General features: G+C 35.7%; 2 protein-coding genes across 4 annotated transcripts; one reads left to right on the plus strand and one right to left on the minus strand.

Annotated features, from left to right (window-relative positions):
* The first annotated feature begins 584 nt into the window (after nucleotides 1-584).
* On the plus strand, nucleotides 585-5,155 carry haus7 (HAUS augmin-like complex, subunit 7). Its single transcript, XM_083570052.1, has 10 exons — nucleotides 585-720; nucleotides 1,064-1,179; nucleotides 1,270-1,337; nucleotides 1,419-1,480; nucleotides 1,690-1,769; nucleotides 2,898-3,089; nucleotides 3,970-4,078; nucleotides 4,200-4,415; nucleotides 4,582-4,693; nucleotides 4,930-5,155. Exons 1-10 carry the CDS (start codon nucleotides 664-666, stop codon nucleotides 4,986-4,988), a joined length of 1,071 nt encoding a protein of 356 aa, XP_083426178.1. The 5' UTR covers nucleotides 585-663; the 3' UTR covers nucleotides 4,989-5,155.
* Nucleotides 5,156-7,020: 1,865 nt separating this feature from the next.
* emd (emerin) lies at nucleotides 7,021-11,930 on the minus strand. 3 transcript variants are annotated; one of them, XM_083570061.1, is made up of 7 exons: nucleotides 11,477-11,807; nucleotides 11,277-11,348; nucleotides 9,753-9,841; nucleotides 8,395-8,487; nucleotides 8,255-8,289; nucleotides 8,141-8,166; nucleotides 7,021-7,641 (listed from the first exon to the last, which is right to left on the minus strand). In XM_083570061.1, exons 3-7 carry the CDS (start codon nucleotides 9,832-9,834, stop codon nucleotides 7,395-7,397), a joined length of 483 nt encoding a protein of 160 aa, XP_083426187.1. In that variant the 5' UTR covers nucleotides 9,835-9,841; nucleotides 11,277-11,348; nucleotides 11,477-11,807; the 3' UTR covers nucleotides 7,021-7,394. The 3 variants fall into 3 exon arrangements, with proteins under 3 accessions (XP_083426187.1, XP_083426188.1, XP_083426189.1); XM_083570062.1 differs by having other exon boundaries at nucleotides 11,271-11,348; nucleotides 11,477-11,617; XM_083570063.1 differs by lacking the exon at nucleotides 11,277-11,348 and having other exon boundaries at nucleotides 11,477-11,930.
* Nucleotides 11,931-13,177: the final 1,247 nt, after the last annotated feature.

The following is a 13,177-nucleotide window of genomic DNA, read 5'->3' on the forward strand; positions in this document are numbered from 1 at the left end:
CTCGCTCTCTCTCTCTCTCTCTCTCTCTCTCTCTCTCTCTCCCTCTCTCTCTCTCTATCTATCTATCTATCTATCTATCTATCTATCTATCTATCTATCTATCTATCTATCTATCTATCTATCTATCTATCTATCTTTTGTTAAACATACTTCTGTGGTACCAGTGACCAGTGATCCTGCCCTATTCTTTATTCCGGATCTGCCTAATTCATCCTGACATCCAACCTCTGGATGGGGTTCTCTTCAATTTGAGACCACATGGTTCAGCTCAGGAAGGTTCCACATAAGCATTCTAAAGTTCCATAAAGTTACTGAGCAACTCAAGAACTACGAGGATAGATTTTGACTGTAATTTATATCTACAGTCTACTTCAGTGTCTCTGGACTGCAGTTTGCATAAATTAATATTTTATAACCTATTCAAAGCTGCTATGGGACAATATACATAAAAAAAATGTTAAACTATAGAAATAAAATAGAATTAAATTGAATGTATGCATGTATGGAAATTATATATATGTTTTCACATCAAACCTCAGAACTTTAGGATACAATATTTATATTACCTCAATTTTTCTTTTTCTTTTTCTCTGATAAGCGATACTGCCCCTAGTGGACACGTGTGAGTATGAAAAGTTCGCAAAATACACAGACTAAGACATCATGGCGGGCAATTCAAAAGAACAACGGGTCTCTCTGCGTGTTTATAGCAGCCTTCTGGTAATGTAAACTTTTATAATAATATATATTTAACACAAACCTGAGGTCACATGTATCACATTGCAAAATTGTAGCTATAGTGGCTACAGTAACCTTAAACTATGATACTTATAACCGAGTTAGCTTGCTAGCAGTGTAAATAACAGTTTATAGTGCTGGGAAAATATAACCGTTGCATTGGGCCACCATAACTGTTATTTAGTTTCCATTTACGCCTGGTTTTAGTGTCTATATGATGCTTTTACGGTAATATAACTCAGCATTACTCGTAAGCAGCTATGTGATGCTAGTTAGCTAGCTGCTGTAATGAGCCGGCTGAATGCGGTGGTTCTGTTGTGTGCAGAGACTCTCCTGTCCCTCGGTGGACGGTCTTTACCTGAGAGAGGCGGACAGCATGCAGGAGCTCCTCTGCACTCCTTCATTACACCGCATGGACATACTGAAATGGATTTGTACCAGGTATGTTTAACACACAATAACACATCGAACATGCTGACCAGTTGTTCTGGCAATGTATCTGAGATCAAACTGTTTTTGTGTGTTGTGAAGAATTTGCCCATCCCTGAAAGACAAATTCTCAACTATCAAATCGGCAGAAACTGAGGAAGTGGCAAAAGGTAAAATAGTCACTTTGTGCCTATAAAAGTGTCAAGTTTGTGGTTCTTTCTGTTTGTTTATTCATTCGTTCAACCAAACAGAGATTACACGGTTTGGCCATGAAATGCTGTTGTGTAAAGCTGATGACCACGAGTTAGTCAAGGTACGTTTTACTTTATCACTTTATATCAAATTTCCTCTTAAAATATTGCTACAAAGTCACGTCAGAAAACATTTTCAATTGTTTAAATGTCACCTGTTGGTGTCTTACAGCTTGAAAATATTACACTAATGAAGATTTTACACTACTTAGTTGTACAGACTGTTGGTTTAGTTCCTAGTTGACTGCTCTGTTGATGTGTCTGAGCACAGGGTTTTGCCACACCATTACGGCAGCTGTTGTTTTTGGAGCAGCTTTTAATGATTGCTGAACAGCAGGACACATCATCCAAGTGAGTGTTTATTTCAGGTTTGTTTTTTTTCAGTGTTTTTTTATGTGTATTGTTTCTGGGATTGTCGAATAGCTTTCGGTTTCTGTTTTCTAAAACAGAAACAAACAAAACCATTTACTGTCAATAAAATTGTATTAAATATGTAAACAAATAAAGGTTTTAAATATTGATGTGGCAAACAGGACATTCTGAATTGTATAGATGACTGTAGCCAGTACACTCTTGCACTGCAGAGGGATGTGTGCAGTGCATCAGGGCCAGTGGTGGACAAAGAACACAAACTGTGTATTTAAGTTAAAGCAGGGATACACTAGGTAAAATTTTACTCCAGTAAAATTAAAAGTGCTCCCATTAAACTTTCACTTGAGTAAAAGTGCAAAAGTATTTGCCTTCAAATGTATTTAAGAATCCAAAGTGCAATGATTTATTATGGCTATAATGTTCCTATTATCATTTTTGTCGAAACACTCTCGCTTAATCAACTCAGTTTATGTGAAAAGACTGTTACTCTAAACAGTCTATTGCTAAAAATATATTAATTAGTCAAGCAAAACCCAAAACCTTCTTTTCAAATACTAAACCAAATAAGGCCACAGGCAAGTTATAGTCACAGGTTTTTTTCCATCATTTATTCCTCTCAAAATGTTTTGCTTGCTGTTATACTAATGCTGAACTGTATGTGTATGCTAAGTAGATACCACCAAGCAGCAATCAAAACAAGTTCAAAACAGAGCACACACTCTACCCTGATTGGTGACATGCTGAATTTTTAGCCATTTTTAAGCACTCATGAATGACTGACTTTGCAAAATGTCGTTGAGAAAAGTTATTAGACTTTGAAATGTAGTGAAGTTAAAGTCTTCCCAAATGGAAATACTTCAGTAAAGTACAGATACGTGAAAAAGCTACTCAAGTACAGTAACTAATTAAATTTTCTTAGTTATTGTCCACCGCAAATCAAGACCATAGCACATGTTAACAGTCAATATTATATTTTGGACTGAAAAAAAGATGTGTGGTAAGACAATGTAACCACTGCTGTATATATTACTTTAAAAAATAAACATAAACAATTGCTTTCTTTGTTGACTGTTATTAAAAGAACTTTCACTTCTGTTCGTTCTCCAGTAAAATGGACATGCAGTCCTGCGGAGGTGGCAGCATGAAAAATGATGATGTGCTGAAGGAGCTGATGTCACCTGACCACCTAAATGATCTGACTCTGCTAATGAATCCTGTGTGCAATCCCTGGTCTACACACATCCAGGAATTTCTCAAAGCCACACAGGCGAATCGGACTAAGAGCATTAAAACTGATGAGTATGTTTACATCCACCCATGAATTTAACAATTACCAGATTATAGAAAGTATATTGTAAAAACATTCTAAGAATTCAGTATATTCGTGGAACGCTGTGTCAAAGATGTGCTGTTTAAGCCATTTTGAAATAGCGCAAAGAAACCACAGTTTTGAGGTCCATAGATGCAGTGGTCAGCCAAGTGGATGAAAGACGCATCATGCTTACTTCCCTTTGACATTGGAAGATGTCCAGCAGTGACATGAGCAAAAACTGGCAGAAACCAGTGGGACCCAGGTATACCCATTGACTGTCTGGAGAAAGCTGGCCAGAAGTAAACTTTGTGATAGAATTTGCAGCCAAAAAGCCATACCTCTGATTTGATGAACTGGAGTGCAGAAAAATGGCAGCCGGTGCTCTGGACTGACAAGTCAAAATCTGAAATATCTGTCCTAAGGGCTGGACAATGGTATAATAACGAGTGCCTGCAGACAACAGTGAAGCATGATTTGAGGTTCCTTGCTGCATGTTTTGGGCTGCATTTCTGCAAATGGAGTTGGAGGTTTGGTGGAGGTTAATGGTGTCCTCAATGCTGAGAAATATAGGCAGATATTTATCCATCATGCAGTACCATCAGAGAGGAATCTGATTGGATTTGCTGTAAGGACTATACAAATGTTATTTGCTTAGAATTACTTTAAAGAATTTTTGATAGATATGTCATGATTTTGTAGATGTACTATTGGCTCAGTATACACTACAGGCAATTCTGTTTGAGGGTTTTGTTTTCTGTCTCTCCTCTACCTCTTTCCAACTGTGAATGAACCTCCATATTACGCTTATCTCTACATGAATGTGCACTGGACAAGACATAATCTTTATTTATTTTTCTGTTGTTGAAGGGGTCGTGCTCATGATTCAGCATGTGTTAAACTTAGTAATGACAGCATAGCTGAAGCTACTGCTCTGCTGCAGTCTACTCTGTGTACAATGGAGGAGCTACGTAAAGAGGTGAGCTTTCAGGAAAACTTCAGTTTCAAGATTGCGTTTCAAATATATGTTAATAATGCACTTTTTACCTCATCACTTTTTGCCATTCTTCTCTTAAACACTTGCTAATCTCTCTCTTCAGTGCGAGTTCCTGCAGTTGGAACAATCAGGCCCTGCAGCCTCTCTGGCACCCTGTGCTTTGAAATTGGCCATATCAGACATGGCTCAGCTTATGACTGCCTTCAGTCAGGTCTACAACACAGACTTCAGGGGCTACTGCCAGAGAGCACCACCTGTCCTCAATTCAAACGCATATGTCTTTCAATATGTACATAAGCTCCTGCACCAATGCAACATGGTAATACTCCATATATCATAGCACTAAGATTTTCCAGTATGATAAAAAAAAAAAAAAAAAAAACTCACACAACCAGTATTTTTTTAATTTATTTTTTTATAATTTTTAGAAAGAGTACATAAATGAGATTTGATTTTAAGATGGTCAAAATATCTTTGTTATGCAGGAAATAGAAGCGTTGCAGCAGCTGTCCAAAACCTCATCCACAATGACTGAGATTGTGAAACAAGTACAGACAGACAAGCGATTTTGGGCCAATGGAGAGAAACACACACTACGTGAGTACTACTAATTTCTATGTCTGGAATTTGCATAAATTTGACTGCATTAATGAAGATAACAATATTAAATATGAAAAAAGATGAAGAATTGTATTGTATAAGATTATTCTTCATATTTATTTAAGGAAGATTGTGGTTTTACTATTTACTTTCCCAAATAAATAAGTTTCTTGTTTTGTGCACTTCTATCTGTGTTGCCTGACACTTTTTTTGTAATTGCTGCTTCTTTTCAGCCAACCAACTGGAGGCCCTGAAAAATAGATTCACTGCTTTCTTGTCTCTTCACCAGTAATAATATATTTGATGCTTCATTGTAAGCGTGGGTTTCTTAGTGAAAATCTGTTTCCCCCAAAGTGTTTCCTTTATGTAAATATTTTGTATAAACTAGGTCACCTTGTTATAGGTAAAATGCTTCAATTATGATGTGAATAAAAATAAATCATTTATCCTTATCACTGATTATTATTTTGTTTTTGTTTGAATGTCCACATTATGTCACCACTCTGTTCATGTTCATAGGTGGGTGTGGTGGTGGGAGGGACAAATAACAGCAAGTTGGTTGAACTTAATAGACTAGGTTAGGCAGCAGACTATTACTCTTGGACAAATTAATCCTGAAAGTGCTCTCAATGATATGGAGAGAGAAAGGAAAATTCCCAATGCATCAGAAATATCTTTAAACACTGCATTTACATTTGGTGTGTTAGCTAATGCTGGTAACTATTTTTAACTACCATTTAAAAGTTTATACTGGCAATTATAATGAATAGTTTTTAGTTATTTAGTTACTTTTAAATGTTCAAGGCTTTTTGAGCAATATTCTTTCTTTTTACAACCAGGAAAAAAGTTAAATGTAATGTTTAAGTATAGAGTGTTCAACATCAAAGGGAAGTTTATTCTATACATACAAAATTTTTGTATTAAAAGTACAATTCTTATCTTAATTTATTGAAATATTACACTATACCAAGTTTGTCCTTGGCTGTTTGTGATCCATTGACCTATTTTTGGTAGTAGTTTTTCCCTAGTGGGATACTGTGCAAAAATGTCACTGTTGTGATAGTATTGTTCTATTGAAAAGGTTCTTTCTGGTAAAATACCAGCATTCTCTTGTTTCATTTGGTTTCTTTTTTGTTTTGTTTTTGTTATTATGTCTGTAATTATTTCTATTCATTTAAAACACACTTTCTTAACTTAACTGTATGGCAAAGTATGTGGACACCTAATCAGTCACGAATATATGTTCTTTTATTGAGCATCTCATTCCTGATTTAGCTTAAGGCTTGATTACCAATTCCATCTCATTGTACTCATCAGTCTGTCCATCATACCCCAGGTCATTGTTGGCCTCCTGATCTTCATTGGTAGGTTTACAATGGAGAAAATATTTTTGTATTTAAGTATATGATATATTTTGTTTTTTGGAAAAGTTTTTTTTTCTTTTTTCTACTCCTTAGTGAAACATAACCTGGATGATTAAAGGAAGCAGCCTAAACCGAACACATTGAACATTATTGCTACAGTTTTTGTCTTCATTACTTCCTTCACCAATGTCATCATCACAGTCCTGGGTCATGATTCTGGTTGGTAATGGTCTACAATTTGATGTTTTTAGACCAAATTGTGTTCTTATTACTTTGTTTCATATTAAGGTAAATTATGCACATTTGTTTTATTTTTTAAAAAGTAGATATTTTAGAACAGGGGTCACCAACCTTTTTGAAACTGAGAGCTACTTCTTGGGTACCGATTAATGTGAAGGGCTACCAGTTTGATACACGCAGTTTTCAGTTTGATCTGAAATAACAAATTTGCTCAATTTACCTTTTATTAGATGTTATTAATAATTAATGAGATTCATCTATGTGAAGACACTGATCATGTTAATGATTTCTCATAATAATTATCAACAATGATTTAACAAAGTAGGAAACAGCTACTTTTAGAAAAGGCCTGCGGGCTACTCATGTGGTCCTTGTTGGTGACCCGTTTTAGAAATTACAACGTAGGACATAATGCTCATAAACTAAAAGCAAGTTCTGATTATCTATTGTAGATTATTGGCAGTCTTTTAATTATTTTATTATTTAGCCATGTTACCGTTGTTAACTTTCAGGAGTTATTTGATAATGGATGCTGCCACTCTAAGAATGGATTTTCCTGGCAAGGATTAAATTACGTTTCATGCTGTTGGTTGGAAAGGCAGTGGTCATTTAGACGTACATAGTATCATAAATGTTATAAAAAGGGAATAAAAATCTACTTTCAACAGACCCAAAAATGTTAAATGGTTCTTTAGACAATGTTCAAGGACAAACAAATTATTACATTTTGGACAATTTATTTTATAATGGCATTTAAAATTTATTTTATTTTTATTCAACAAAATATTCTTACATTCACCAATTTTATGCTTAATATATAAAATAAAATGAATTAATATGTTGAACAACCAGCATATAATTTATGATTTAGTTAAAAAGGCAAACAAATCCTTTTTACACAACACAGCCATGTTAATGTAAAAGTGTTCATGAGCCAAGTACAGTTAATACAAAATAAGCAAATATATAAAGTTCCTTTTAGAAAAAAACAATTGTGCTTGTAATGTTATAATGAACACTGGAATAGATCACCTCAATGGGAAAATTAGAATTTTTGGTATATCTTTATATGTAAGCAATAAAGGATTCATTACTTAAGCATCAATCTTGTTAAAAGGGTTTTCATCTGCTGACTCCATATTTGAGTACACATAGTAAAGAAACACCGCAATGATAATGAAAATCAACACACGCAGCCACCCTGGTATACCACCAGATTTACTTCCATCAGATTTGACTGTTCCTGGACTAGCATCCTGCAGGATCGACGTGCTTGTGTAGGCTGTTGATCTAGCCCGGGGTGCACTCCGGTGGGCAGTTTGAGTGTAGCTGACGATAGGCCTTGTGTTTCATAGATAAGTTTTTCCAAAATTGGATTCAAATATATATATATAAAAAAAAAGGCATGTGAAAATAGGAGAGAGGGATGAAGATGAGATGAGTGACTATACTACTTCTTTGGCTTTAACAATAGGATACATTATTTTATTTCTTCTTATGAAAAAACTTAATCAGAACTCCCCTTTAATTCATTAAGGAATGAATAATAAAATACATGGACAAAATTTGTGATTCTTGGAAAACTTGCATTATTTTTTAAACATATCTTGTTTCCTGGGATACAAATTTGATGTGTATACATGTAAAATCTCTTTGGGTGTGTCTGAATACAGAATACTTTGTACTAAAGCTATATTGGGAAGTGGCCAATTTGTGAAGGCAGCATGCATATATAACTGTACAACATATCAATAGCATGGTAACAAATAAACATGCTTTCAATTAATGCATCAAACCATGCAAATGTATATACTGTATAAAATATACCTAATGAACTTACACATCTCCAGATTTTTCCTGTTGCACCTGTAATTGACAATATGGTACAGATTACACTTAGACAAATCATTGGAAGCAATACAAGTGTACTCAATACATTGCTACATAAACTTACTGGTGGGTGATAGCTAACATATGTGATTTCCTCCTCTGTAAAAAATAAAAATAAAAATAAGATCAAGTAGGTCAGATTAAGTTTCAAAAATTAGAATTATGGTGCGTCAATAATGTATATTTAATAACTTAAGTTGTTACCTTCTTCTCTGTAGTACGTCTTGTCAGAAGACCGGTTTGTTTTTTTGGCCATGGCATCTGACAGCTTCTTCTCATAAAGCTTCCGGGTAGAGTCTAGAAAATGCAAGTTATATATGAAACAGCACTCTATTAATAATTTTAAAAATTAACAATTAAAAGCCAGGGACAGTGAATGTGGTAAGAGGCTAAAGGATATGTTACTATCATATTAATAGTCTCTGTTTACCCAGAGTCTTACAGCAGGCATTATTATAAGCACTGTTCAATAAGAGTACAGTCAGAGTCCTACAGCCAGAAATTACTTTGAGTTAAAGTTGTGAATAGTGGAGCCCACATGGAATAAAAACACCCAAAAAAGTAGCTGAACGCTCTATTACGCTTTGATAGTCTTGAGATGCTAGAATGAGTGAGAACTAAAAAAAAAAGGAACAATTGGGTGGAGTAAATAAGAGGTTATCAGAATGAAGCAAACTCTAGCCTGGAATCAAACACACCAGTTTAACCACAGGCCTACTGGTCTGAGAGCAAATGATAAGACTAAGTGCATGTTTAGAGGGCGATTCTTTCCAGAAGGAAGAAGGAACATGTGTGGAGGGACACCCCACTCCACCCTAGTATATAATGGTTCTGGGGCTCATGTGTTTTGGCTAATGGCTCAAACTCAGTGTGCAGTCAAGACCCAATGGAATAGCTGTGATGGGATGCAGGTCTTGTAGACTATGCCAAAGCACAGTGGGAGCCCCAACTTAGTGGAGATACTCAACTTTGACCCCTGTATAAGTGCTAGACGAGGGCTATAATGAGTAGCAGTATTCTTTTTAGCTAAGTCATAGACTGAACACATAATAATGGAATAGCCAGAATAGAATAGACTTTATTTGTCACATATACATTACAGCACAGTGAAATGTTGTTCTTCGCATATCCCAGCTTGCTTGGAAGCTGGGGTCAGAGCGCAGGGTCGGCCATGATACGGCGCCCCTGGAGCACACAGAGGGTTAAGGGCCTTGCTCAAGGGCCCAAGAGTGGCAGCTTGGCAATACCAGGGCTTGAACCCCCGACCTTCCGATCAGTAATCCAGTGCCTTAACCACTGGAGCCACCACTCCCCACATCCAAAGCTAATACACAGATAGCTCCAACTTTTATGAGACACAAAGGATAGAAGGAAACATTGGCAATATATGAAATACTTTGACACTTGTTAGTTAATGGTGGTGGTATATGCACACAAAAAAGTGCCCAGGTGACATTCACTGTCCCGTGCGAATAAAATTTTATACTATTTTCAAATAGTATAAAAGGTATTTTGTTAAACTCTTGTTGCATTTATTTTATTATAATATAAATTTTACTTACCCACAATGGGCCCATGGTTAATCCCATATTCATCCAAAAGTTTACAGAGCTCATCAGAGGACTTGAAGCTTAATGAGGCCATGACTGTGCTACAAATCACACAAAAATTAAACACAAAAGTGAGCAGTTGCAAAAGTTTGAGACAAAAATAGTTATTATAATAATTATTTTCAATAAATAAAAATATATACTGCCAAAATTAAAATAAAGCTATGTTAGTTTCAAAGTATATTCCTGATAAGCCTGTTTAAATCTGATTTGAGCCTATTTCAACACCTAATAGATACATCAACAATGTTAGGAAGTTTTCCTATCTAGCTTGAAGGACCATATAAGGATTTTCACTATCTGGTTTGCGCTGATTGTACTCGCAAATTTCCAATTTAGCAAAATAGGTTGAAACCCACTGATTTAAACAGATATCAATTATTTAATTTCTAAATTATAGCAGAGAATGACCAGTGGAATGATTCCAAGGCCCATTAAGTTCATTAATGTCTACCAATGACAAGTAATGATGTCAAAGTAAATGACTCCTGCAACATAATCACATTAGAAGTTAAATATTTTTAGGAAAACTTTAATGAGGGTACATTGTTTATCATGTCTAAGATGTTAAAAATGTGACATTTTAGGCAGAGCTCCTACCGAAATGTGTCTTGCTTTGTGTTTTTATTTACATTTGCCAGTTGAACTAACCAAAAATCTGCACCCTCCTGTTAAAAAATAAAAACAAGTGGCAAAATATGAAACTTTGAATGGTCCAGGAAAGTACCAAGAATTAATCAAATAAATGCAGTGATGTTGAATGAGGTGTTTTTCCCCTTTTGATTTCTATAAACATGTAAGCCTTGTGGGTGGAAAAAGGAGGCAATATTGTGCCATTCAGTGTCCATTCAATGTGTTTTGTTTTAACAGTCACTGAGTTGCTAAAACCATTATTATGATTGTACCTTTGTGTACAAGAAGACTAAGGGTATTTTCTCCAACCAGTTGCAAAACAAAATAAGTACATGGTGGCCCTTCAGCACCCAGGAAGGCTTTTATTTCATTCTTGCACATTTGTCTTGGACAGGGGTATAAGCTAGTGTGAAATAAATATATCTGAAAACTATATAATGGCTCATTTTGTCCAGGTAGTCCAAACTAAATAAGTTCAGGCTGACTCCATCTTTATTCAATATTTACTGCGGTGGAGGAAAAAGGAAAAAAAAACACAAATAATAGGAAGTGTTCTTGCAGTATTTAGTAAAAATGTCCAATGATTATAAGAACACTGGATTTGCATGCAAACATTTGATCTTGGGTGAAAGCAGAGACAGAAATAAAACTCATTACAGCCTGTTAAATCTGGAAACCTCTTCCTACACATGCGCGAGACGCACCGCTGTATTAGCATCTGGAGGGACAGTGTCTACATGTCCATTGCTGATGTAGAAAACGTTGTTGTTAGTTGTATTGACCCTAGACGACTTTATAAGACATTCTGACCATTTGCAGCATAATAAAACAGCCCACCTTTACCTAAGCTGGGAATGTCTGTGTCCGCTGGCTCCCTAGCTAGTAATGGTGAGCTAGCTGGCTACCTGGAGTGCTCTGCGACACCAAAGCAAAAAAAAAAAAAAAGAAAAGCTTAAAAAGAGGTTTAAAAAAACAATTTATGCGGATATATCGGATCATACTTGTTAAATTTCAAATTATAATGTATAAATATTTGCACTCACCTGTAGGTGCGTTTGTCCTGGGAGCGCTAACTTTCCTAGCAAGAAGCTAGCCTGGGCTGGGCGGCTCCCTCATCCGCGACAGGACGAAATGGGAGTGTAAGACTCGGGTTTGGAAATGGGAGTCGACCCTCTATTTCGCGCTTTCATTTCATTCACTGCCTGCCATTTTATTTGGATCATTGTAAAGCCCTGGTTCAGGAAGTTGCATCAGTGTTATAAAACTCAGCCTGCTCTGTTAAGGGTTTTTTTCTGTATGAAATGATGCACACATTATTACATCCAGATCCCTGTAACAGCTCGGGTTAATCCAGCAACACCGGGTTCTGCCCTCAGAGTGGGGAATCTAAATATTGGGGACGTGATACTTTGAGAAAATTCGGATTTGTTGTTCTGAAGTTCGAAAAATAAACCAATGTGTGAAATAATATTGAAACTGGGTGTTAGTCAGATATCTGAGGACAACGAGTCGCCAGCTGTATCTATAAAGCAGACACCTCTACTGTAGAGGTGAACATCTCATATTCTTTAGTGTTTTAATTGTGAAGGTAAAAATCAAAATCTCCCATAGTCTGGTGGTGTTCTTTTAGCTTCAGATCTGGTGACTACTGTAAAGACCATACCATGCTTTTTAGAGTTATTGATATCACATTAAGATGTTGAAAGCTCTTGACATGATTTTATACACTGCTGCTGACAGCATGATAATTTCATGTAATAGCTGATGGACACTGGTGAGGCACTAGTAAACAGTGATACTGTCCCTTTCTTCTCTTCTGATTCACCTGATTCATCCAGATGCCCTACCTCTGGATGGAGTTCTCTTCAATTGGAGACCATTCTTCTAGCCAAGGATGGTTTCACATGAACAGCCTAGAGATCCATGAAGTTACGAAGCAACTCAGAAACTATGAGGATTAATTTGGACTGTAATTAATATAATGTGGCTTAGGACTGCAGTTTGCATGAATAGTTCTGCATTTAAGCACCCATCACTGAAAAGTAAACCTCAACAATGATAAAACTATAAAGGATGGACAGTCAGTGCCACTCAGATGAGGATGGGTTCCATTTTGAGTCTGGTTCCTCTCAAGGTTTCTTACTTGTACCATTCCAGGGAGTTGTTCCTTCCACTGTCCCCACTGGCTTGCTCATTAGGGATAAACTTATAAAATAACTTAATAGGCATTCTCCATTCAGTTGCGTTGGGACAAAAGCCACTGTTAAAAGCACTTTACAAATAAAACTGTATTAAAAGTTTACATATTTATTACATAATCATAAATTCATTATATATTTATTTTTTGGCATGTCATGAAGCGACAGAGGAACAGGTGTACATATAACCATTTATTCCATATTCTTAAATTCCTTATATAGTCCTTTTTTTTGGCATGTCATGAAATCCAATGTTTTTCTATGACATATATACAATATTAATTCTTCTATTTATCAGTTCCTCTGGTGTTACTGATCAGTCTATACACATTGCAAAATGCTTTTTGAGTTCTGATAAGTTTAATAGTGGAGCCCAAGGAAGAAAAAACACATTATCGAAGAATCATGCTAATTAAGCTAAATTTCAACTACAAACACCACATTGTATTGTTTGTTTTAGTTCTAATTAAATTAAAACAGTAGTAAGATAAATTGAAAAAGAAAAAAAAAACATTTATTTTAATATTTAGGCATAAAAAGAAAGCT

The sequence above is a fragment of the Silurus aristotelis genome (genome assembly GCF_946808225.1).
Source record: "Silurus aristotelis genome assembly, chromosome: 19".
In the NCBI taxonomy this organism is placed as follows: Eukaryota; Metazoa; Chordata; class Actinopteri; order Siluriformes; family Siluridae; genus Silurus; species Silurus aristotelis.

What these genes read in the sequence shown, in the direction of transcription:
- haus7 (XM_083570052.1), top strand. Translation starts at nt 664, where the DNA reads ATGGCGGGCAATTCAAAAGAACAACGGGTCTCTCTGCGTGTTTATAGC. An exon ending in ATGACCACGAGTTAGTCAAG is followed by an intron (nt 1,481 to 1,689) that starts GTACGTTTTACT and finishes GTCTGAGCACAG; the next exon opens with GGTTTTGCCACACCATTACG. An exon ending in TCCTGCACCAATGCAACATG is followed by an intron (nt 4,416 to 4,581) that starts GTAATACTCCAT and finishes TTTGTTATGCAG; the next exon opens with GAAATAGAAGCGTTGCAGCA.
- emd (XM_083570063.1), bottom strand. Translation starts at nt 9,834, where the DNA reads ATGGCCTCATTAAGCTTCAAGTCCTCTGATGAGCTCTGTAAACTTTTG. An exon ending in ATGTTAGCTATCACCCACCA is followed by an intron (nt 8,167 to 8,254) that starts GTAAGTTTATGT and finishes TGTCAATTACAG; the next exon opens with GTGCAACAGGAAAAATCTGG. An exon ending in CAGGAAAAATCTGGAGATGT is followed by an intron (nt 7,642 to 8,140) that starts GTAAGTTCATTA and finishes ATGAAACACAAG; the next exon opens with GCCTATCGTCAGCTACACTC.